Below are 22,105 nucleotides of genomic sequence, written 5' to 3'. Positions count from 1 at the left end.
GAGTTGCCGGCCTGGGCCTGGGCAGACCTGTCACACTATATATAGCCTCCAGGGCAGGCCTGGCCCCGCCCTCGGCCAGGCCCCTGGGAGCGGTGACCTGGCCTGGGGATGAGCGCTGTGCCCCTGGGAGTGCGCAGGGAGGCGCGGCGAGTGCGGGGTGGGGCGGCGGGGCTGTGAGCGGACGCTGGGGTCACGGAGACTCCTGTGTCCCGACCCGGCTTTCTGTCCCGGAGCCTGTGGGCCCCGCCGGGCTCTCCAATCACCTGTCTGGACTGTAACCGACATCGGACCCCTGCCGCCTGTCTTCCCCCAAAGGCTGGAACTGAGCCTGGGGAGAGGGAACCCTGAGGGACCGAAGCTCGGAGTCTCGCTCTCCGGGATGCTGTGGTGGCTGAGGGCGGAGGATGGAGAACACATCGGCCGGCGCTGCCCAGCGCCTTGCGGGGCTTGGGCCGCGCCGGCCTCCAGGGCGCTGAATGTCAGTCGCTTCCCAGAGCTGACGGTGAGAGCCCGCGCACCGGCGCCCGCAAATTCCCAAACGCTGGCAGCTCTCCTGTAGAGCTTCCCGGGTTTGAATTCGGCTGCCCCTGGGAGCCTCAGAGGTTTCTGAGCTGTAAACCTGAGTATTTACCCCGCAGGATGATTGTGAGAACTAGAAATCACAGGCACAGGCCTCATATGGACCTGGCACACAGTGGTAGACGGTAATTACTCAGACACTTGTTCAAGACAATAAGGCCGACATCATTCTGGGGTACGACCCTGTTTCCCTGGAAATGAGACCTACCCCGAAAATAAGCCCCAGTTAAGAGCATCAGCCAGACGGCCACGTTTAGTTTTGAGGATGTTCTAGAAGAAGATGATGTGACTGTCATCGAATAAAGGTAGATTGTTGTACATGAAAAAAATAAGACATCCCCTGAAAAGAAACTCTCATGGGGCAAAAATTAACAGAAGACCCGCTCTTATTTTCAGGGAAACACGGTCCCCCAGTGGGGTTTCGCGGTAGCAGAGAGAGATTGACTACAAGGGCGAGGGGAGACTTATCGCCAAGGAGTAGGATGGGGGTCGGTGGATAGAAAATTACTCAAAGGACACGCGCAGGTGACCAGTGCGTTCTGGCTAAGCCTGCTTGACAGCAGGAGCTGTGTTGAAGGCAGACCAGGGTGAAGAAGGAATTTGATCAGATATCAAGGGTTGGGGATGTAGAGTTGGGTCAGATATGGAAGGAAGAGGATTTTCCCTGAACTGGATCCAGCGGGATTGTTGATAAACCTGGACTAGCAGGTTCAAGGACAGAGCCCAAAGGCCGGGCAGAGTCAAAAACAGGACTCCAGACCTTGACTAAAGTTTGCTTACGGAGAGTCTTTGTTAATAGTAGGTGCCTTACAAAAGGTTACTTGTATACATATGTATGTATTCTTACCTAGAGGTACATTTTAAAAGTCATTCTAATTTGTTATAGCTTTAATCAATATAACAACTTTACATTTGGGATAACCCTAAATTTGTTTTTTCTGACAAGAGCAGATACTTACGAAGTCTTTGGGATATAAACCCATAAATCCTCTATAAAGTCATTTGATTTTGAATAAAGGAGGCATTTTTTTCTTACTATTCTGTCAGAGTTTAATTACTAAAACCACATTTAAATATTCTATAAGATCTATAGTTTTTCCTAAATGTCATTTTCCCTAAATGTTTTCTAAACTGCTATCTTAATTCAGGAACCAGATAAGTTTGAATAAGTCAAACCAGCTGAGGTTTAAATGTCAGGGTCCTCACCTTAACAGAAGAAAACAGGCGCACATTAATTTATGCAGTTTATGATTATTATTATTACCAATTGTGCTATATAGTAAGATTCTAAATCTGGTTTCTTCTCCTGATTATTCAAGATGCCAAAAATAGCAGGGTCAGTGAATGCTAGAGCAGGACAAACCTTGACAATCATCAATGCACGCTCTCAATTACAAGTGAAGCAATTGTCCCTCCAAGAAGATTAGAAATTGCTTCTTCAGGGTCTGAAAGCAACAAGTAAAGGAGTCAGAACCAGAACTCCAGCCTTCTGCGTGCAACCCACGAGACCAAATCACCCCTATATACTTAGGGTACTTGGCGTGCTCAAAGGGGCCCTACTCTTAATGAACCACTTTTCTTTTCCAAGAGAACCAGCTGTTAGTTCTCTAAATGTAGGCGAGAATGGCATTTACCAATGTCTTTTGATGTAGAAATTGGGGAAGTGGGAGGAGTTATTATTGTCAAAGTAAAAATTCCTTTTTCTTCGTACATTATAGAGGGGAGAGCCCTAGTAAAACCTGGAAGACAAGGACTGAGAGTGGTCCCATAGGGACAGGAGAACGCGGAAAAGAATGAGGGTGCAGAGGAAGAAAGGGATGGGGGAAGGGCAAGAAGGAGGTCCCTGGCCCTGGTTCCAAAAAATAAAACAGTGACTAATCTGGTCACTGGAGCTGTAAGATGAACCCTTGGGAGATTAAAGGAACAGTGGTTCTTCTATTTATTCCTGCTTTGGAACTATAGAATATATAAACAAAGGTTATGCACCTGGACTACAAGGAAAGGTTTATTTGTACCAACAGTTTAAGAAAATAAAAGCTCAGTTTTCTGGAAACTTAAGAGGGCCCGATCCGAGGATCTGAGCTAACTCTTGGAGACGATGAGTTTGTAAAACTAGTGAACTCAAAGGACAGAATTGTGAAGTCACTTGTCTCCGGCTCCCTCCTGCGCCTGTATCTGCCCCTCCTGCTTCTCTGCATTCCCCCTCCTCACCACCCTCCTTCCCCCCACTCCACTCATGTGAGTGTGCATGTCACGCGTTGTATGTCACGCGTTCGTTACGTCATGCGTTCGTTGAGGTTGTCTCTTAGAGGTTCAGCGATGAGCAGACACAGTGCTTTCTGTCTACAAACATACCGTCGGAAGGAGCGAGAGGTGACCAGTGTCACAAAACAAGTGTGAGTCAGTGTGGTGACAACACTCAGGGAGAACAAAGGAGGCTTCAGGAGGACATGACAAGAGAGCTGAGTCTTAAAGGAAGAATAGATGCGTGCCAGATAGACAATAGGCAAGGGACATAAGCCTCAAAGAAAAATATGTGCAAATGCACAGAGAAGTAAGAGAACATGACAGAGTGAGCTACACTTAATTCAGTGTTGCTGAATGTAAAGTGTTTATGCACGCAGACCCCAGGAAAAGTCCCTAGACTAGAAATCTACCTCCATAGCAGAGGGCCGGGAAAGCCTGAAAAAAAGATGCCACTCTAGTCTGGCAATTTTTTATTAAGGAAACTTACACATGAGGTGTGTCTTGGGCGGCTGCGGGATAAGGTGGATATCCTCCGCGCTGCAGGCAGATGCCAAAGAATTCTATAGGTGTGGGCTATGTGAGTAATCCCAGGTATGGTGAAATGCCTTAGGTACTTGATCCGGTCAGGACAATGGCCTGTCCAGGAACCAGCACGCAGTGGGATGCAGGGGAGAGGAATTGAGGGGGTTTACAGGAAGCAATCTCTGTTCGGTCCCAGGTTTAGCTTGAGGGTCCGGCAGCGGTCATATCATGGAACAGTCTCTCCTCCACAGATGGGAACAGCAGAAGATAAATTAAACATGCAGAACCAAGGTTTTAAAGGACATTGAAGTGCCACCCTCGAGGTTATGGCAATCCACTCAAGGATATTGAAGAAGGAAGTGACAAGATCAGAAATGACCAGATTGCAGTGGAAGCTAGAGTGAACAGGGACTCAAATCAGGAGGTGATTTCAATGGTCTAGGCCAGTGAGGACCGAAATCAGAGCAGTGCAGGGGAAGGGAGAATGGAGGCTGGACATGAGAGACGGTTAGGAGGTAGAACTTTGGGGACTTGCTAACTGATTATAGATTTGATGCTACAAAGAAGATTCTTCCATCTTTAATACTTTATGTAATGACTGCTATGCCTATCAGTCATGACTTAGTACAGGAAGCGGACACCACTGTATTTCACCAAGAAAGCGATCTAGTACAGGGAGTTAGGTGTCTGCATGGATGCAAGGGCTGGAGAGCAGAAACCAGGGCGAAGCCACGGGCCTTGTAAAGTCACACCCTTCTCTAGAGTGTAAAACTGCTGCTGCCCCCAGAGACATATGCAAAGAATGGGACCTGGAGTTTGGCGGATGTAAACTGATCAACACAGTCACAGAAATTTGGCCTCTGCTTGCCTTTGTCTTCCGACACCAGATGTCTATCTCATTTGAAATGCTTCAGTGGCATCCAAGCACTAGCTGCAAGGAAGTCTTCGAAATGTAGTTTCTCATCTTCTAGTCCTTCCCAGGTAGAAGGGGGTCACAGGAGAAGGGTCACTAGGCATTGACTAGCACAGTGGGTTATGTGGTAGAGAATGGAAGCCCGTCCTGCTTAGAATACCTACATGTTCATTTTCTTCTCTAATAGTAACACAGTACGTAGTCAGTGATTGGTTCCTTTGGTTGTGTATTTGGTGGTAGCTCTTGCCGGACATCTAGTCTCTCAAAAATGAGCAAATTGAAGTCGAGGATTACTAAAGTCCTTTCAACATTCTGTGGATTTCTTCATTTACTGAGTAAACTTCAGCAAAGATAGAACTTCAAAGATAGAACATATAAGCCAAAGACAATACAAATACATTTAAATTGCTTTAAGAGGATCTGGATGGTCCGAGGTGACTCCACTGTCAAAAAGTCGATTTAATTGGGCTGCTGACGGCCTCTAGTTGAATTGGAAGTTTCAGCTGATGCAACTGAGAGTATAGGAGAGTCAAGAAAGTGGAGCTCGAGAGAGAATCTTTGAAGTGGATCTCTCTAGAAAGAGCTGTTAGTGCAGTGTGTTCCTTTCCCATCAAAGAAATGGGATCAGAAGACCTGCTTCTCGCCGCCGAAAGTGTAGGAGGTGGTGGGGCTCAATCTGACCACTTGGAGACAGGTTAGGGGGCTCGAGGACCTTTGTCCACCCGATTCTTGCCTGGGAAATGCAGATGATGAGATTTGGACTGGCTAGCTGTGAAGGAAAGTTATTTCTGTGTTGGGTTTGGCCTGTACTCCCAGTGTGTGTTCAGCCAAAGCATGTGTAAGGATTTCCAGAAAGCCAGATGTGAGCCATCTGAGAGAGCTCACGAGGGGTCATATTAGGTCCTGTCCAATAGCGCTGCTTTGGGGTACAATGGCTCCCCAAGTTGAGGAGCAGCTGCTTAGGAAGTGTCTACCAGACAGGGCCCATTCTTCTGGGTAAAGGGAACTCCTGGGCAGAGGCCACCATTGCTTTGGAGCCTCTGAAGTTTACACCAAAGCATCTATAGAGTAAGAATTAGTTTTAAACATCTCTGGACTTCAGTTCTCCATTTTTCAAATTCCATAGGTGGTTCCAAGTTTGAATGCCAAACATAGCGGGAGTGATTTGAACAAGCTGTCCGTTATCTTGCTTCCCTGGGCAGCAGACTAACATTTTGGGGGCTCGGAGACACAAGAGAATTTACTGTGAATCTTGCTGTAAAATGTGGGAAGGCTGGTGTTTGGTAGGCTGCTTATTGCAGAATATGTGAGGGACTCGGAAGATTTTCCAGATCATTTTCCATCTTGTAATTCTCATTACTGTATCTTGCTGGGCCTAAGGGAGTGTTGGGGGACCCACAACTGTAGCCAGGGACTTTGATTTATCATGCTTTCTAGATCCCCAGGCTTTATTCTATCACCTCTCCAGGGTGGCTCCTTCATTGCCCTGCTGGGACCCATGCCCAGCTGGTTCCATCTTATCCCACGGAGAGAAGGAGGGACACCGAGAAGATCTGCTCTTTCTTTTCCTGCAATAACAAGCTATCATGGCACATCACCTTGCATTGACCCCTTATGGTCACCCAGAGGAGGGGAAGCCCTTCAGTCTGGAAGGCAGAGGGTCAGAATGGATCCCCTGTCCGTTTCCACTGACTGCCTCATCTTCTCGGTTCATTTGACTAAGTCAAATGAACTTAGGCTCAAGTCGATTCTTTCTGAGGAGCTCTTCTGCTTGTGGCAGCAAGTTTCTTTCTTTTTCTCTTTCTCAGGGGCCATGATTCTGAAGCAGGGACCTCAGATGGCTTCGGGAAACGATCCTCCCTAAACCACCCATTATGTCGTGTCCCTCCTTAGGGGTCGGTGGTCACCTCCCACTGGCATTCACACTGTGCCTCATTTTACCGATCTCGCCATTTCTCCGCATGTGTCCTGCCTGCAGGATGTCTGGTACCTTCATGCCCATCACACACCACGTTCCTTCTCATCTCTCTGCCTGTGGTCATGCTCCCTCCTGGCACAGCCCTCTGAAACTGACGATGGGGGACTCTTCCACTCCTTTTTTGTCTGGACAAGTCTTAGGCATGCTTCGAGACCCTGGACAAACTCTCCAGAAGGCTTGCTCGCACATTGCTGCTGAGTCCCCAGAGAGCCAGTGCCATGTCCCACACTACCTGACCTTGCAGACTTCCAGGGCTGGTTGGCTAATCGCCTCATGAATGTGCATGTTTGTCTCTGTGGACACATTTCATAGTTCCCAACAGGGGATAAGTGAACTTAAACTAAGTACAGCATGTGTACTTATAATAAGTACAGCATGTGTACTTATAATTTTGTTTTCCTTAACACCCAGTAGAAAGGTGGGTATTCAGCACAAGCTCCGTAAGTAAATGTTGATGTAACTCGATGTTCCCTTTCTGAGTGTTCTCTTATAATCAACACAGAACAGTGATTAAACTCATCTGCCAGAGGGTTGCAGGCTGTTTGGTACCCTGGGGTGTGGGACTGACTTTCTCTCTTTCCAAAGGAACGCTTGGGGTCACTCTTCTTTTGTTTTGAATATAATACGCTGTGTTTATCTTTTCAGGTTTGTCTATGCCAAATACTTTTTTTCTCTCATTAGTACAGGTTGCTAAACACATTCTCTACATTCATTGTGTTATGTGAAACTAGCTTCAAGTTCTGGATTGACTTAAATCCGTGGGATTTTGGCATGCATATTGCTTTTGACATTGTCATGGGGAGGAGCGGGGCAAGGCGGAAGGAGAAGTTAACTGAGTTTAAAATTAGGTCAGTCACTCCACAAAGAAGATATTTCCTTTTGTTTTCTCAAATGGCATGCTGTTGAACCAAAGCGTTCCATATTCAAAAACCTCTAGTGTCACTCAAGCCTCATTTGCTGGGATGGATATTCAATTCAGTTAAATTCATTCACTAATTCATTTATTAGAAAATATATACCTACTATGTGCCAGGTCCAGTTGTAGGCACTGGTGATGCAGCAGTGAATAAATTCAACAATAAGTTATTGAGAAGTCACAGGAGACGTGGAGATGAATGAGGTGTGTGTCTGGTATGGACAGGGTAACAGTGGACAGGGGAGAGATTAACACAAGAATAGCATAACTCTAGTCCCGGGCAAGATATAAGTGACACCAAAAGGAAACCGAGTTACCACACTGAGGCAGAGGAGAGAGCGCACAGGTGTGTCTAGGCGTAAATTAAGATATCCTTTACAGAGGAAGTGGCGTTTAGATGGGTTTGAAGAATTCCATGCCGATTATTATTTTTTCTCAACCTCCAATCCGTTCTTTTATGCCCTGCTGTATGATGCTGGGCGTGGGACTCTGCAAACCTCATGCTCCTTTGCCAGCGAGAAGCCTGGAAAAGGAGGGTTGTGCTCCTTCCTGTTTACTTCCTGTTCCTGTCAGTATTGCTGAAGGAAATGTGTTCACCCATCAGCCATGCTGGTGCCATAGCTAATTCCTGTGGACAGTGGTTCCAGTAATCCTAGGATCAGTTTCTTTATGCTGCCTCAGAGAGATTGGCACCAGCCAGCTGCCACCCTGCTCCAGGTGAGGTCCCAGCTCTGCCCTTTCCGTGGAAGCCTCTCAGTTTCAATAATCCAGTCTCTTCAGGCCCGCAGGTGGTAGCTCCTTCTGCAGTTACTACCTCAGTGATATTGTATTCTCTTTTTGCCTTTTATTGTGTCTGATACTTCGCCAACACTTTTTAATATTATGTCCTCTGTGTTAAAATCACATACGTGAGGGTGGGAATCCAGGAGTGGGAGGAGGGTATGAAATGAGACTGGAACCTTAAATCAAGCAAGGTCACTGAAGGTCAACGTTTATATGTCAACTTTCTTATAAACCAGGACGAAGTGTTAGGTTGGATCCTGATGGCAATGGGAGACCACTAACTATGATTGATTATCCTGCTTTCATTTCAAGGTTTTTAAGTTTAAAGCCATTAGCACAGCATAATGTTCGCCCGGGTCTCAGCTCTCCCCATTCTTCTTTACTTACCCACTTGTATCCACAACAAACTCTCCAGCTTCCCGCACCCCCTCTTCTTGCCTCAATGTCTCTACTTGGAACGCCTTTCCCTGCTCCCCTCTCTCTCCCCACCCCGAGACCCCTTTCCTCCCCCTTCATCCCAGCAGGATGGAAATAACCACATTGTGTGTCACTAGACTGTGACCTTCCTGAGGATGACCTGTGTTATCCAAATGTCCCCAATGTCTGGTAACACAGTGTCTGGTCCCTTACAAGGTGTTCCATAGATGCTTATTGATTGAATCGAGTTCCAAGAGCTTCTCATCAAACACTTTGCTTATATGATTTTTCAATTTTATTAGTGGGTTTGATGAAGTAAGTCTTCTGATCACTGTCAGACCTAGACAGACAACAGATTTCTATATTTGAAGACAATTAAGAAGAAACAGTAAAAAGGCTTCTACCATCCTTCAGAGAAGCACTTACAAATAGACTCAAGTGAACAAGAGGGAAAAGAAAATCATTCCTCTTCTGAGTTGTACTCCGAGGCACTGGAGAACCTCTTATTTTTTCACCAAATGTCTTCGTAAATCTCGTATATGGGGCGTTTCTTATCATTCTTGGTTTCTTTAATCCCTGCAGGACTGTATGTCAGGTTGTTGGTGCCGTTATAATTATAAAGAGGCTTCAATTTTTTGATGTAGATGAAGCTAAACATTTTTTGGAAGCTTTGTTTAATATTTGAGGAGGTCAATTTATGGGCCACTTTCTTAAAAAGTTTGTAGGTCGTCTGTGCCAGCTCCCTGATGACAGGATCCTTATCCCGATGCAGTGGCTCAATAGCTGTAATGGCAGAAGGGCCCCCCCCCATTCAAGGCATTTCTCTCACAATCTGAGAAGCTCTAACCCTAAACAGTCCCACCTCCTTTCATGGTCCTCCTTTGCCTGCCCCTCCCCCACCCCCACAATTTTCATTACTTTGACTACCAGCATCCAGGAAGCTTAATTCAGACATCGTGAAACCCAAGGTGGAAATAGTCACTAGACATTTATTGAGTGTCTATCAGGTGCTGAGCCTTCTGCTGGATAGCATAAGCATATATTCACGAAGAGGTTCAATATTGCTCAGAATCATGACCAAAGTTGGACTTAGTCTGCAAGTTCATCACTAGGGAACTAGTTAATAATTAGGAATATCATAAAATGAAATAGCACACATGTATTAACTTGGTGATGCAGACCCATGTTTCTTGACGTGAGAAGATATTTATGATACATGAATAAGTGAAAAAAAGTTATAGTTTTAGAAACTAACTATGTAATAACATGTTCTTTAAAAATGTCTGGGATTATATTAGACTGATGCAAAAGTAATTGCAGTTTAAAAGGTTAAAAAAATTGCAAAACCCACACTTACTTTTGCATCAACCTAATATATATATACATATACCAATGTGCTAATATCATTATTTCCAGATATTGGGCTTGTGGGAAACTCTTTCTTAAAAAGAAATAGGGTAAAGGGGGAGAAATTTAGACAAAAAGAGAGAGAGAGAGAGACGGAGCAGGAGGAGGAGAGAAAGAAGAAATCGATTCTGAGAGACATAGGGGGAGAACTATAATGCTTAGCATTTAGCAGGCAGTCAATAAATATGCGTTGAATAAATGAGTGAATGAATGGATGAATGAAAAAGGAAGATGAACTGTAATCAATGTACACTCTGGTGAGGGATGTTGATAACGGGGGAGGCTGTGGACGTGTGGGGGTGGGAGGGGCACATGGAAATCTGTATCTTCCACTCCATGTTGCTGTAAATCTAAAACTGTTCTAAAAAATAAATTCTATTATTGGAAAAATAGGCAGCCACCCTCTTTTCTACCTTCACCTGTTTGTAATTCTGATCCCGTTGGGGAAATAGAGAGATGCCAAAGATCCACACATTTTGGTAGAATAAACAATACCCGTCTTTAATTCCCTCTGGTGCAGATGTACACGGCTATCTTCTAAAATATAAATTCTCTGAAGGAGTGGACTGTGTTTTTGTTGTGTTTGCTGTGTATCCCCAGCAGCTAGAATAGTGCTGTCACATAGCAGGTGCTGGAAAAATATTTGTTGAACGAATGAGTGAGTGAGTCCTCAATTCTCTGTGGTTCCTAATGGGCTCTAGGATGATAAGCCGGGGGGGAGGGAGAGAGAGAGAGAGAGAGAGAGAGACAGAGAGAGACAGAGACAGAGAGAGACAGAGAGAGAGACAGAGAGAGAGACAGAGAAAAGAAAAAAGGATGCCCCTTAACCCAGTCCTTCCATTGATTCCCCACTAACCACCACCCTCCCCCGACCCCCAGCACCGTTGCAGGACTCATGCAAATAGAATCACAAATAGTGAATTTATTTAGACCCAAACAAAAAGAGTTCATTATAACTTCAACACTTACCCTCAAACATGACTTGAAGTTCATCTTTGAACAGTAAATGGCCACCCAATGTTGCCAAGTAGCCTGTGCACAAAATAAAATCCCCAAATACATTATGAAAAAAATACATTCTCCAGGGTCACCTGGCTACCTGCATTGGTTTCTTCAAAGCAAAGCATCTGTAGATTATCCTTGAGGTCTCTTTTAGTGTTCCCCAATACTTACTAATTTAATACAATTCTTTATTGAAATATCTGTGATGTGTATAAATGTGCCTACGTCGTAGTTGCCTAGCTCAGTGAATGAAAACAAAGCGAGCACTGCTAGCTGCCACCTTAGTTACTAAATAGACTATTACTGGCATCCCAGAAGTCTCCCTCATGCCCTTTCCGTCTGCTCCTCTGTCCTTCAGAATACATTCTTTTGTGTCTGCCTTCTTTTGCTCAACATTTCCTGAGCTGCATCCCTGTTCTTTAATGGAGTGGTAGTTCATTCATTTCCATTGCTACGTGGCAGAGGTTGGCCAGTGAAGTTTTCCTGGAACCCAGCCATGCTCATGGGTTCCTTTGTGTCCATATTATTGCCGGCTGCTGTCACCCACAACAGCAGAGTCTAGTGATTGCGACACAGACCCCATGATACTCCAAGCACCGTCGGGCCTTTTCCAGAAAGAGTTTGCTGACCCCTGCTGTGTGGTATTCCATCCTGGGAATGCAGCAGTTTTCAAATCCATTCTGCTGAGGATGGACAATGTGTCATTTCCAGTTTGCGACTCTTGTGAAGAATGAGATTATGATGGGCATTTCTGTACATGGCTTTTGGTATGCAGTTTTAATCCTTTTCCCTTTAGTCATTCTCATGGGTTTGGTGGGAGTGTCACCCTGTGATTTTAATTTGTTTTTTTGTGATGATTCATAAGAGCTTTGTATGTTTACTGGACCTCTGGGTATTCCATTTGTGACATACCTATTCGGGTGAGTCGCTTTCCTGTTTTTATAATTGCATTGTCTGTCTTTATCGTATTTATTTGTAGGCATTTTTTATTCTGGATGCTAATCTTTTTCAGTGTTAATATGCCTTACAAATATCTTCTACTCCAGGGCTAGACCTTTTCTTTTTCTTTTTTTTTTTCTTTTTTTGATGAACAGAAGTCTTTCATTTTAATGTAGTCCAACTTACCATCTTTTTATTTATGGTTAGTGAATTTCGGGGGGTCCTGATAGGAAATCTTGGCCTGCCTCAAGAATATCATGAAGGTATTCTCCTTTATTTACTTCTAGAAGCTTTACTGTTTTGCCTTTCTCACTTTTGCAATGATATGGCACGTAGTAGAGCTCAAGGTATGTTTTATATACCTGTGCAATTGAGCCAGCATCGTTAAGAGAAAAAACTGTCCTCTCCGACTGCCTAGCAGGATCACTGCAGATATGCAGATCTGTTTGTAGGCTTTTCATTCTGTTTCATAAGTCTGCTCGTCTTGGCTTGTGTAACAGACTGTCTAAAATTCTGCGACTTTATAATAAATCTTTGTATCTGGTGGGACGAGTAGCCCTCATTTTTTCTTCAGGAGGATGTTGGCGTTTCGCTCTTCCATATACATTTCGAATCAGCTTTTCAAGATCTATGAAATTATCTATTGGTATTTTTTTTTCAGTTTTATTGAGCTCGTTGATCAGTGTTTCTCAACAGGTGGTCAGTGGGGGATTCTTAATGCGACAATTTGCGAGTAACACTGTCACCATTATTACTGAATATTAAGCCTACCCTTGCCCATTAAATGCACAAATGGGCATTAAATGCTGTACCAACCTGGAAAGCAAACTGGCAAGGAGCTTGGGAGAGTAGACCATAGAAGTCAGCCTCTCGAGGCCTGGAGAAAAGCAAAAAATAGTGGAGAATGGATTGGAAGATGGAAGTCCTACAGTTAAGTAGATATTGCATGTGCTTTTGCAATAGTTTATCCATTCATTCTTCAGTTGGCTGAATTCCATGTTTTAATGATTTCTTCAAGAAGGATTCATGGCAATGATTTATCCCAAGTTCTTGAAAATGTTTTCCTGCGATCTTCATAGTTGGATATAATTTTGCTGAATATAAAATTCATCAGTAACAGTTTTCTTTTCACTGAGGATTTTGTAGGTATCATTCTATTATATTTTAGAGTTGAATACTGAAGTGAAGAAATCTAATGCCAGATTTATTTATTTTTTAACTTACAGGAGACTTTGTAACTCTGAAATTCCGTGATTATATTAGGAAATATCTTAATGCTGCATTCTGTATAAAATAGTTCTTGAAAAATGATTTACCATTTATATGTATATTTAATCAAGTTTATTTAATCAAGTCTTTTTTTTTACTTCTTAAATTGTATCTTTGAATGCTTCTCCTGTTTATTTCTTTTCTTCATTTATGCATATTTACATTTCTTTCATCTATCTTCTATATCTATCACTGCTCCTTAATTTTTCAAACTGTTTCTTCCTGGTTTTCATTTCATTTTGCTAGCATTTCTCAACCCTGTCTCCTTGTTCCTTACTGGGTTATCAACAATATATATTTTCTCTTCTGCTGGTTGCAATGTAGTTTTTTCGTGACAGTTATGTATTTTTTCTTATACTGTCCCCTATACTTGCTCCCACTACCCCGTCACATATTGACTGTGTGCTTGCATCTGTCCTTTAGATCTTGATCTTAAAAATGTTTTGGATTCATGGAAATAACGGCTCATGATTTTCATCTGCTCTGTAGAAACACTTCCTAAAATTTATTTTTCTTCTTTCTTCTCTTTTCCCCTTGGAAATACCTCTGTAGAAAGATAATACCATTTTCTTTTCTACATTGACTTATTTTTGGATCTTGAATTGTATATATACAGAGGACTGTTTGTGGAAAGTATGAGGGTAGAATGCAGGGTAGCGGGAATTCTGTCTGGTTTGAAATAAAGTTCTTGTGACACAGGTGTGTGTGTGTGTGTGTGTGTGTGTGTGTGTGTGTGTGTGTGTTCCTTTACTTTTATCAACACAGATCATGAGCTCCAGTGCTGATCATAATTCAGTTTGTCTTCTCCCCTAACTGGCAGATTATTCTCTCCATGAACCACATGGCTGTGCATTTTCTGATTCCTTGGTGTCTCTGCTACTCCTTGCTGCCAAATAGGGGCAAGGAAAGAGTCCATTACCAAGTTGGGAACTCACTTCCTGTCATTACAAGTGAAGGATTTTGTATCTTCATGGTAAGACTCTAGTGGGAAAAAAACCTGTTTGGTCAAGTTTGTCCAAGATCAAAACATTTATCTTCCCTTAGAATCTTCCAGCACTCCCCCCAACCCTACATTATTTTTTTTTTTACATTTTTCTTTTTTAACTTTACTTGATTTGGTAGTCTTCCTCACCTGTTGTAGTTTGTGCTTACAGATGTCCAAGTTTTGTGGAAGACGGTGTTTATATTTTTAGATATTATTCTTATTCCTTGGGTAGTGATTTTATAGCAGTGATGGAGAATAAGGAGCATCTTAAATTCTGAAATCATCCTTGTTGAATACACCTTTGTATAGGAATCTAATCACATAGCTATACTCACTGTGTATTATAGAATAGAACTTTATTCTCACCACACATACTAACCTCTATTCATCATAGATATCATCATGAAGCGTGCTGTCCATCACAAACAAAGATCTTTTTTTTTTTTTAAAGGAAGACTTCCAGCTCTACTGTCTCAGACAAATTAGGAAATGAGAATTGAATTTTATTTACCTATTAAAATAAGTGATGCTCTCCTCAGATATGCTTGGGAGCTCCCCAGGAATCCTAAGGTGTCAGCGATCAAATCTGTAATGTAGTTCCCATGTGAAATGAGCTGGGAATGAAACGGAAAAAATAAAGTTCTCTCAATTGTTGCTCCCTTCAGAGAGGCTTGCAGAGAAAATGTGGTTGTTTATACTAAATCAGGGCCAGTTTAAAACGTGGGATTTCTGTGTACGAGATTTACGCTCCTGCTTGCAGATATTCTTCAGTTTAATATATGCTTCCCACCCCCACCCTTGTGTTTGTAACCTTTGGTTGTAACCTAGCTATTACCACGCATTTATTGTGTTTTCTTCACACTCCTCCAGGATCCCCCATCTCCCCACCACACTTCATGACTTTGGATATCCTTTCATGTTCTTTCTGTAGCTCTTTGGTACTAAACACTGAAGGGCCACTTACCAGATTGTTACAGAAGTTGAGCACGACCTGCTCAAAATTGTAACATTGATCGTTGAGCAAAAACGTCGGTGACCATTTTAATTCGGAAACACAGATTGCTAATGTATATTTACAGGCCTGTGAGAGAAAACTGTCAGTAAGGACCTCTTTTTGTGGCATTAACATAAAACACTGCGATTCTCTCTCGTGCCACAGGAAACAAAACAAGACCACAAGACTTACATTGACGACTCTTATATCTGTATCCTCCAGAAACAGGATCAGAGGCACCAAGCCTTTGAGAACCACAGGATTCAGCATCCAGGTGTAGTGATTCATGTCCTTGATTAATTCACCGAAGTGTTGGATGGCCATACTCCGAATGCCCCCATTGCTCTGGAAAATGTACACAGAAAAGCCTCACGTGAGGGTGCTACCAGGGCGTCTTTCTGTAGACAGTGTGATATATACTTTCATATATATTTATACACGTGTATGTATATATCAGTATACATACTACGTATGTTAGACATATATATGAAATTATTATCATTTGTTTTTACAAAAGATTCACCTCAGCTCTAAGTAGTCAGCTCTTTGATTCTAAAATAAGATTTGCTTACCAAAATTCACATAGCATTAAAAAAAAAAAATCCCCTGTGAAAAGTAAGTTTCTTAAATTTAGGAAGACAGTAGCTAATAATGTCTTAAAAATAGAAACTGCAATAATCTGTATAACTTGGAGATAATTTCCGTAAAGATACTTAAAGTGACCACACTGTGTTCAAATGCAGGAGTCTTTGGCAGAGTGGCCAGTAAATACCCCTGAGAGTTCCTTGTGTCCTGGCATAGAACCAGATTTCCCAGGGCTTGCTTAGGCCAAATAGAATGGTGATTCTATAAAGATTCTAGAAGAGAAAAGTTGCAAGTCGGAGGAAGGGGTTAATTTTTAAAAATATAATATCTTCCAGTTTTTAAGAAATGTTTATGATTTCATTTTTTTTTTTAAATCTCTTCCTGTCTGTTCTCAGGAATATATCGGATATATTCCCAACAAAATACAAATGGCTAATACAGCTTCATATGTTCCTTCCCAGAGGTAATTGCTGGGATCAAAGCCTAAACCTAAAGCAGTGGTAATTATATCATATGTCACAGGGGCTGGACAGTGATGCAGTCATAAATGAACAGGTGGGTCACATTTAAGAAGAGCTGGGTGATGATGGAGACTCGGACAGAGGAGAGCCCTGGCCTCTCAGAGGACCCCCTGCTCCCACAGACTGTGGCCAAGTGTGTTTGTGGCCTCCAGTATTCCCTGAACTTCTGACATTTCATTCACAATTCATATTTTTGTGAGAATTCTCTCTGTTTAAAAAATATCAAACTTATACTGTTTGAAGGGTAAACTTAACACCCCAGTAAATTGCATTCATCTGCAGGCTACCTGTTTCTATCCCTGGACTACAGGAAGACATGGTAACCTCTAAAGGGCTATACGGACCAGTGGAAGGAGCTTTGCGGTCCCCAAACCTGGTGAAATCCCAGTTTTGTCCTCCATAGGTTAAATGCGGGCACCGTTTTTTTTTTCCTTTTAACATGGAGGAACATAGGAACAGGTGCATTGTATCCAAATATTTTTCAAATACTCTACCTCTAAGGAACGACTTAGGGTAAAATTGATACTTGATAACTTCTGTTCTCTTTAGTTTTCTTTCTTTTCATTTGGTTTGGTTTGATGATGTATTTGATTTAGTTTTTTTCTCTCAAAATGTTTTTATTTTGAATATAATTTTTTACATGGACATTCTAACTACTTATTAGCTTTGTGAAATGGGCCAAAAATTCATTTCTGTTTGCCTCAGTTTCCTTATATGTAACCTGGATAATAGTAATAAAGTTTTTAAGAGAATTATATGAAATAGTGCATGTAAATCCCTTAGAACAGTGCCTGGTACGTAATAAATGCACAGTAAATTTTAACCACTCTTATTATCAGTATGCCCTTATAAAAATAATTTTTGGCACCAAATTCTTTCTTTCTATAATTTAACAATATTGTGCTCTTCAATGAAATCTGAATAATTAAGAACTTATAAATTCTGGCAAGATGATTTGCTATGAAATAATTCTCTGGTTCACAAACAATTTATTATAGAAGTCTTTAAATATACATGGGTTCCCTACAGCATACCGAAGTAAGTGTTTTTGCTTAGTAAAATAGACTACTCTCATCCACCTTGTCTGGAACATCTACCAAAATGAGAATTTTCAAAATGCACAACTTTCTGATGAGATACTTTTTAAGTCAAGTTTTTTATGACGATAACAAACATCTCTGGGTAGTACATATGTCACCTCTAATCACCATAAGACATCTGTTACACTTTCTGTTTTATAGGTAGGAGATAGAAGCACTAAGAAACTGAATCACTTGCGTAAGATTTCACAGGTAGTAAGAGGCAGAATGGGGATTTGAACCCAGGAAGTCCAGATCCAGGGTTAACCAGTCACTAAATTAAATTCCTCTTTCATCCAAGGACAGAGGCTATTCTGTCATTCTCCTTTTTTATGGGGAGACTTTTTCAGGTTCTCATAGTGTAGTTAAGAAAAAACAAGACAGTACTTAGCTGCCTAGTATTGTTCTCTTTGGAAAAGACATGGTAGCTGTGCACAATGTGACTATCGCCCGTGGACTTATTCTGGGATGTAACATCATTGCCTCACTGGGGCTTCAGCGGAACTCTAACACCGAATGACCTCACGCCTCTGACTGTGTCACTCACGTGATCCATGAGAGGACAGTAGCTGGAAGCAATCCTGGTACACAAGGAGGAATAGGTCACCTTGTCCAGCTTGCCCAAGAGTCTCCGAAGGGTGAGCAGAGCCTGACTAACAACCGTCTTGTCTTTGGAAAGGAAGGCATTCAGGATGGATAGTAATAAGCTGCAGACGTTTTCTATCTACATATAAAAAGAGGGAAATGGTGGCGTTTCGGAAGGAACGAGAAGGAGACTTGAGCTAGCATGAGGTATGCACACCTGTGAATTTGAGCAGCATGCAGTGGTGAGCTGCAGCCGGCTCACAAGTGTCCATTGTCACAAATTTTGTAAGCTGATCGGTAAATTAACGTCACTATTAAAAATGAAATTTTATAAATTTAGAAAGAAAAACAACAACAACAATAGTAATAAATACTCGAAATGTATCACTCCCTATTGATTTTGCTACATTTTACTCTTAGATGCCCTTGAGGTTGTTTACATATATTGTATCTGTATGGTGGGAATGTTAAATAACCATGTGTATCTCTTTCCAACTCCATGTGCAGTGCCTTCCCTTTGGTAGCTTGAAATTAGCCCTGGTGGGAGTATTTACACCAGGGAAAGTGGCCTTATTTCCACTGAACTGGTACACACCACAGGCAGTATGACCTCTAAACGAGGTGACAGTGACCTGTTTGCACGTGAGACCTGCTAAGCTGCTGAGCCAGGTCATGGGAGTCAACTGCAGATCAGAGACAGACTGAATATAAAGCAAGGAAAAACATGAACAGGAGACACCAACAGAGAGAAAGAAAGGCTGGAAAGAAATGAAGGAAAAGAAATAAACACATACTGTTTGCCAAAATAATAGCCAGAGGCCACTTGTGTCTGGCTGGAGAGTTGAGTCTTTACCAATATGTGACATGAGGTGTGTGATACTTCAGTGCAGGTCACTGTCCTAGATAGCCTTGACATACAATCTCCCTTTCAGTTGTTAACTTTGGGAAGAGCTCTAGACAAGGCAATAAATAACTTTCTGTTCACTAAAACAATGTACGTTGACTTGTATGATTTATTTAAAGCAAGTAGACCACGGGTCATTTCATTCTAAATGCAAAACGGGGGTCCACGGACAGGCTTTAAGCTTTCAAAGACTATGCTGAATAAATAAACAAGGATTTATTATTAAATGTATTATTAAATCAAAAATGATTTATGGACTCTCTACGCTCTCAGCATTGTGCAGGGTACTTTGAAATTTACAAGGGGGGTACAAAACATAGGGGTATGCGTAGGTTCAATTTTCCTGGGAGGCTAGTGTAGTCACATGACTCAGTGGGAACCGATACAAGACGGTGGTTCTCAAGTTTAACCGGTTTCCAGGAGATGCCAGTGCTGCTGGTTCCGAATTATACTGGAGAAGCCCTGTTATAAAACATTACGTGAGCGAGTGCTTGTAGTTGATGTGGTTCTGAGAGACATGAAGCTGCTAGAAATCAGAATAGTCAGTGAAGTTGGACTTGAGCTGATCGTTGAACAAGGAGAAATATGTGACCATGTGTCAGTGAAGGAGGAAAGTGTTATAAGTGGAAGACAAATTTTAAGTGAGCGCTTTGGGATAGTAAGTAGTGTGCATGCATGTGTGTCTGTGTTGGAGGGGAAATTAACGTGTGTGTGTGTGTGTGTGTGTGTGTGTGTGTGTGTGTGTGGTTTAGGCTGTAAAAAGGATATTCACGTGAGGCGATGCTGATAAATTCTGGGTGCAATGAATGGTTTTCTGGGAAAAATATAAATAAAGTGATAAAGCCACTAACTTAACACATCCCTTCCATTCAACCCAGCTCCCTTATTGGTAAAATATCAGCAGGGACTTTGAGCGATAGCAATTTCAGATTACGACTTTGATGGTGCTGGCAGTCACAAATGGCACACACACGTACCTGATTGACAACTGGCGCCATGCTGGCGATTTTCTGAAGGCTCAGTTTGCTCACTGCAGGATTGGAGTCATTGACCCAGTTTCTGAAGAGAACCAAAAATTCTTCTGGGAATGGGTCCTTGAAGAAGCTGTTCAGAAGCTGAAAGAAAACAGCTAATAAATTCATAAGCAGAGTGAAGGCTAATGCATGATTTTTGCTTCAGTTGTAAAAATCAAGACATTTTCAGTAAAACTGGAACACAAGTCACACGAAAACTCCAAATACTTATGTGTACTCCTACAAATATTTCTGTGCTCACATCACCACCTATCAAACAGTAAAGGCCTGTTTTCCTTTTATAATTAGTAACTACTCTGTGGGGTAATAATTTGGTGTCATGTGAATATTCCGTTTTCCAACAACTTTTTAATTTTAATGGTTTTAAAATTCTTTGATGATCTTTTCTTCATTCAGTTATTACACTGGGACTTACAAAATGGTGATTTTTCTACTTCTAACATTCTCTCTACATTTACTGGCTGGCATCTCTCTTCTCTCTCTCTCTTTCTGTCTCTCCCTCCCTCCCTCCTTTTTCCTCTCCCTCTCCCTCTCCGAACTTTCCAATTTTGAGTATGACCAAGGATTCACTCATTAAATTTTTTTTCAACATATTACAGTTATTTGCAGTTATTATTTCTTTTGGTCCTCAAACTTGGAGGACACAAGTTAACTCTTGTGTCCTTTTGATATGACCCATCTATTTTTGAGCGCTTCTTTGCTTGTGGAAAAATTAGATGTCCGAGGCTCATCTAATATTTTTCTTGCCCCGTGAAACCATCCATTTCTTTAAGGAAACACGGTTCCTTTTAGTGAGTAATGGTATTGAGAAACCATTGGGTACTAGCTCATTGCTGTTGGCATATTGTGTCTTCTGAGCCTTTACTTGAGCTAGGAAATACTTTTCTAAGTCATGAGTTCATTTAGACTATGTTGCTATCGTCAATTCAAATATCAAATAGCAGAGTTTATGTTAACTTTTTACAGTTTTGTGTTTGCCTCCTCTTTCTCTTACCTGGAAAACCTTGGTACCGGATAGCATTAATATTTCTACTTACATATTTGCTTTCTGTTATATAATGCCTATCATAGTTTTGACGTCATGATATCAACATACAATATCAATAAACCTCCTGAGGAAAAGTGAATATTTTTTAAAAAGATTTTTGTGCTTAGAATATATCTTGCTAAGGAGGTGAAGTCCAAGCACTATGTTTGTAGGTTACTTCGTATCCTTCACAAATTTGTGTGTGTGTGTGAGAGAGGGGGAGCGACAGATAATCAGACAGTTCATTGAGAAAAAATGCTAAGGTCATGATAGGTAAATGGGCGAAGAAGAGATCAGATTATTCACAAAATGGAACTTTAAATGAAAGGCTGAGGCATAAACGCATGATTCACGGAAATGACAGTAATGATTTAAACAGAAGTAACAATATTATCCTCATTTGTCATACGTTAGGATCATATAGGGAAATAGAAAACCTAAGAGAATCAAGTAAAATGTTATTAGAATTACTATGAGAGCACAGGAAAGTTCTGAATTCAAAATGGTAGTTTAAATTTCCTGAACATCCAGCAGTAAGGAACTCAAAAATCTAATGGAAAAGGCTACCTTCACACTAACAATTTAAAATAATATAAGCTACTTAATAATTCCAAAATTGATATGTAAAATTTATAAGAAAATGTCAAAATAGTGAATAAAAAAGAGAAGTGAAAATATTACAAAATATCAAACATTCCTAAAAAAATTCATAGCTTTAATGTAATTACAATAATAAATTCAGAAAAAGTTTTTTTTTCTTTTAAACCTGGCAAAGTTATTTTAAAATTTAGCTAGAGAAACAAATATATAGGAAAGACTAAAGCAATGTTGAAAAGAAGAGAGTTGAGGGAAAGTTGCTTTGCTAGATATTAAAATGTATTTGCAAATGGCCATAATTCAATAGCATGATACTTCCACAAGAATGAAAAATAAATGGAACCTAACAGAATAACCTGAGACAGACCCTAATATGTGTGTTTGTGTGTATGCATGTGTGAGTGTATGCAATTAATAATAAAATTAATAATTAAAATAATAATTAAACAAAGGTGGTATCACCAGTCAGTAGTGAATTTAATGCTTATTAATTAAATGATACTGGGATAGGTAGTTATTTAGCCAAAACTAAAGTTAGATTCAAAAGAATTTCCTCAATTTGCTTGACTCTAGTTTGCCATTACAATATATGGTGTAATATTCACATACAGAGTAATATAGTTGTATGTCTTCATTTTACCTAGTTATTTGGCCCATTCTTTCTTCTTTTTTTCCCCCAGATAGTCTGAAGTATCATTTAGATCCCAGATGTTACCTACCATCTTTAGCGAACTCAGTTATTCCTCAATATATTATAATACATTAACAAGCATGCAGAAGAAATGTATGAATATAATTAGTGTTTGTGCAAATCCATACCCC

General features: G+C 41.2%; 1 protein-coding gene across 1 annotated transcript in view; it reads right to left on the bottom strand.

Moving 5' to 3' along the window:
• Positions 1–8,866: 8,866 nt before the first annotated feature.
• MROH9 (maestro heat like repeat family member 9) overlaps positions 8,867–22,105 on the bottom strand; it is a 54,706-nt gene continuing 41,467 nt past the window's right edge. The window contains exons 16-22 of the mRNA XM_033092676.1: positions 19,603–19,740; positions 17,684–17,860; positions 15,144–15,296; positions 14,922–15,038; positions 14,469–14,571; positions 10,732–10,794; positions 8,867–9,138 (exon numbers count right to left, since the gene is read on the bottom strand). Coding sequence (XP_032948567.1) covers positions 8,867–9,138; positions 10,732–10,794; positions 14,469–14,571; positions 14,922–15,038; positions 15,144–15,296; positions 17,684–17,860; positions 19,603–19,740 — 1,023 coding nt within the window. The remainder of the gene's footprint in view (positions 9,139–10,731; positions 10,795–14,468; positions 14,572–14,921; positions 15,039–15,143; positions 15,297–17,683; positions 17,861–19,602; positions 19,741–22,105) is intronic.

This window comes from Rhinolophus ferrumequinum, chromosome 22, assembly GCF_004115265.2.
Source record: "Rhinolophus ferrumequinum isolate MPI-CBG mRhiFer1 chromosome 22, mRhiFer1_v1.p, whole genome shotgun sequence".
NCBI classification, from domain to species: domain Eukaryota; kingdom Metazoa; phylum Chordata; class Mammalia; order Chiroptera; family Rhinolophidae; genus Rhinolophus; species Rhinolophus ferrumequinum.
Note: the sequence above shows the minus strand (reverse complement) of the source record. Positions and strands in the feature narration are given on the sequence as shown.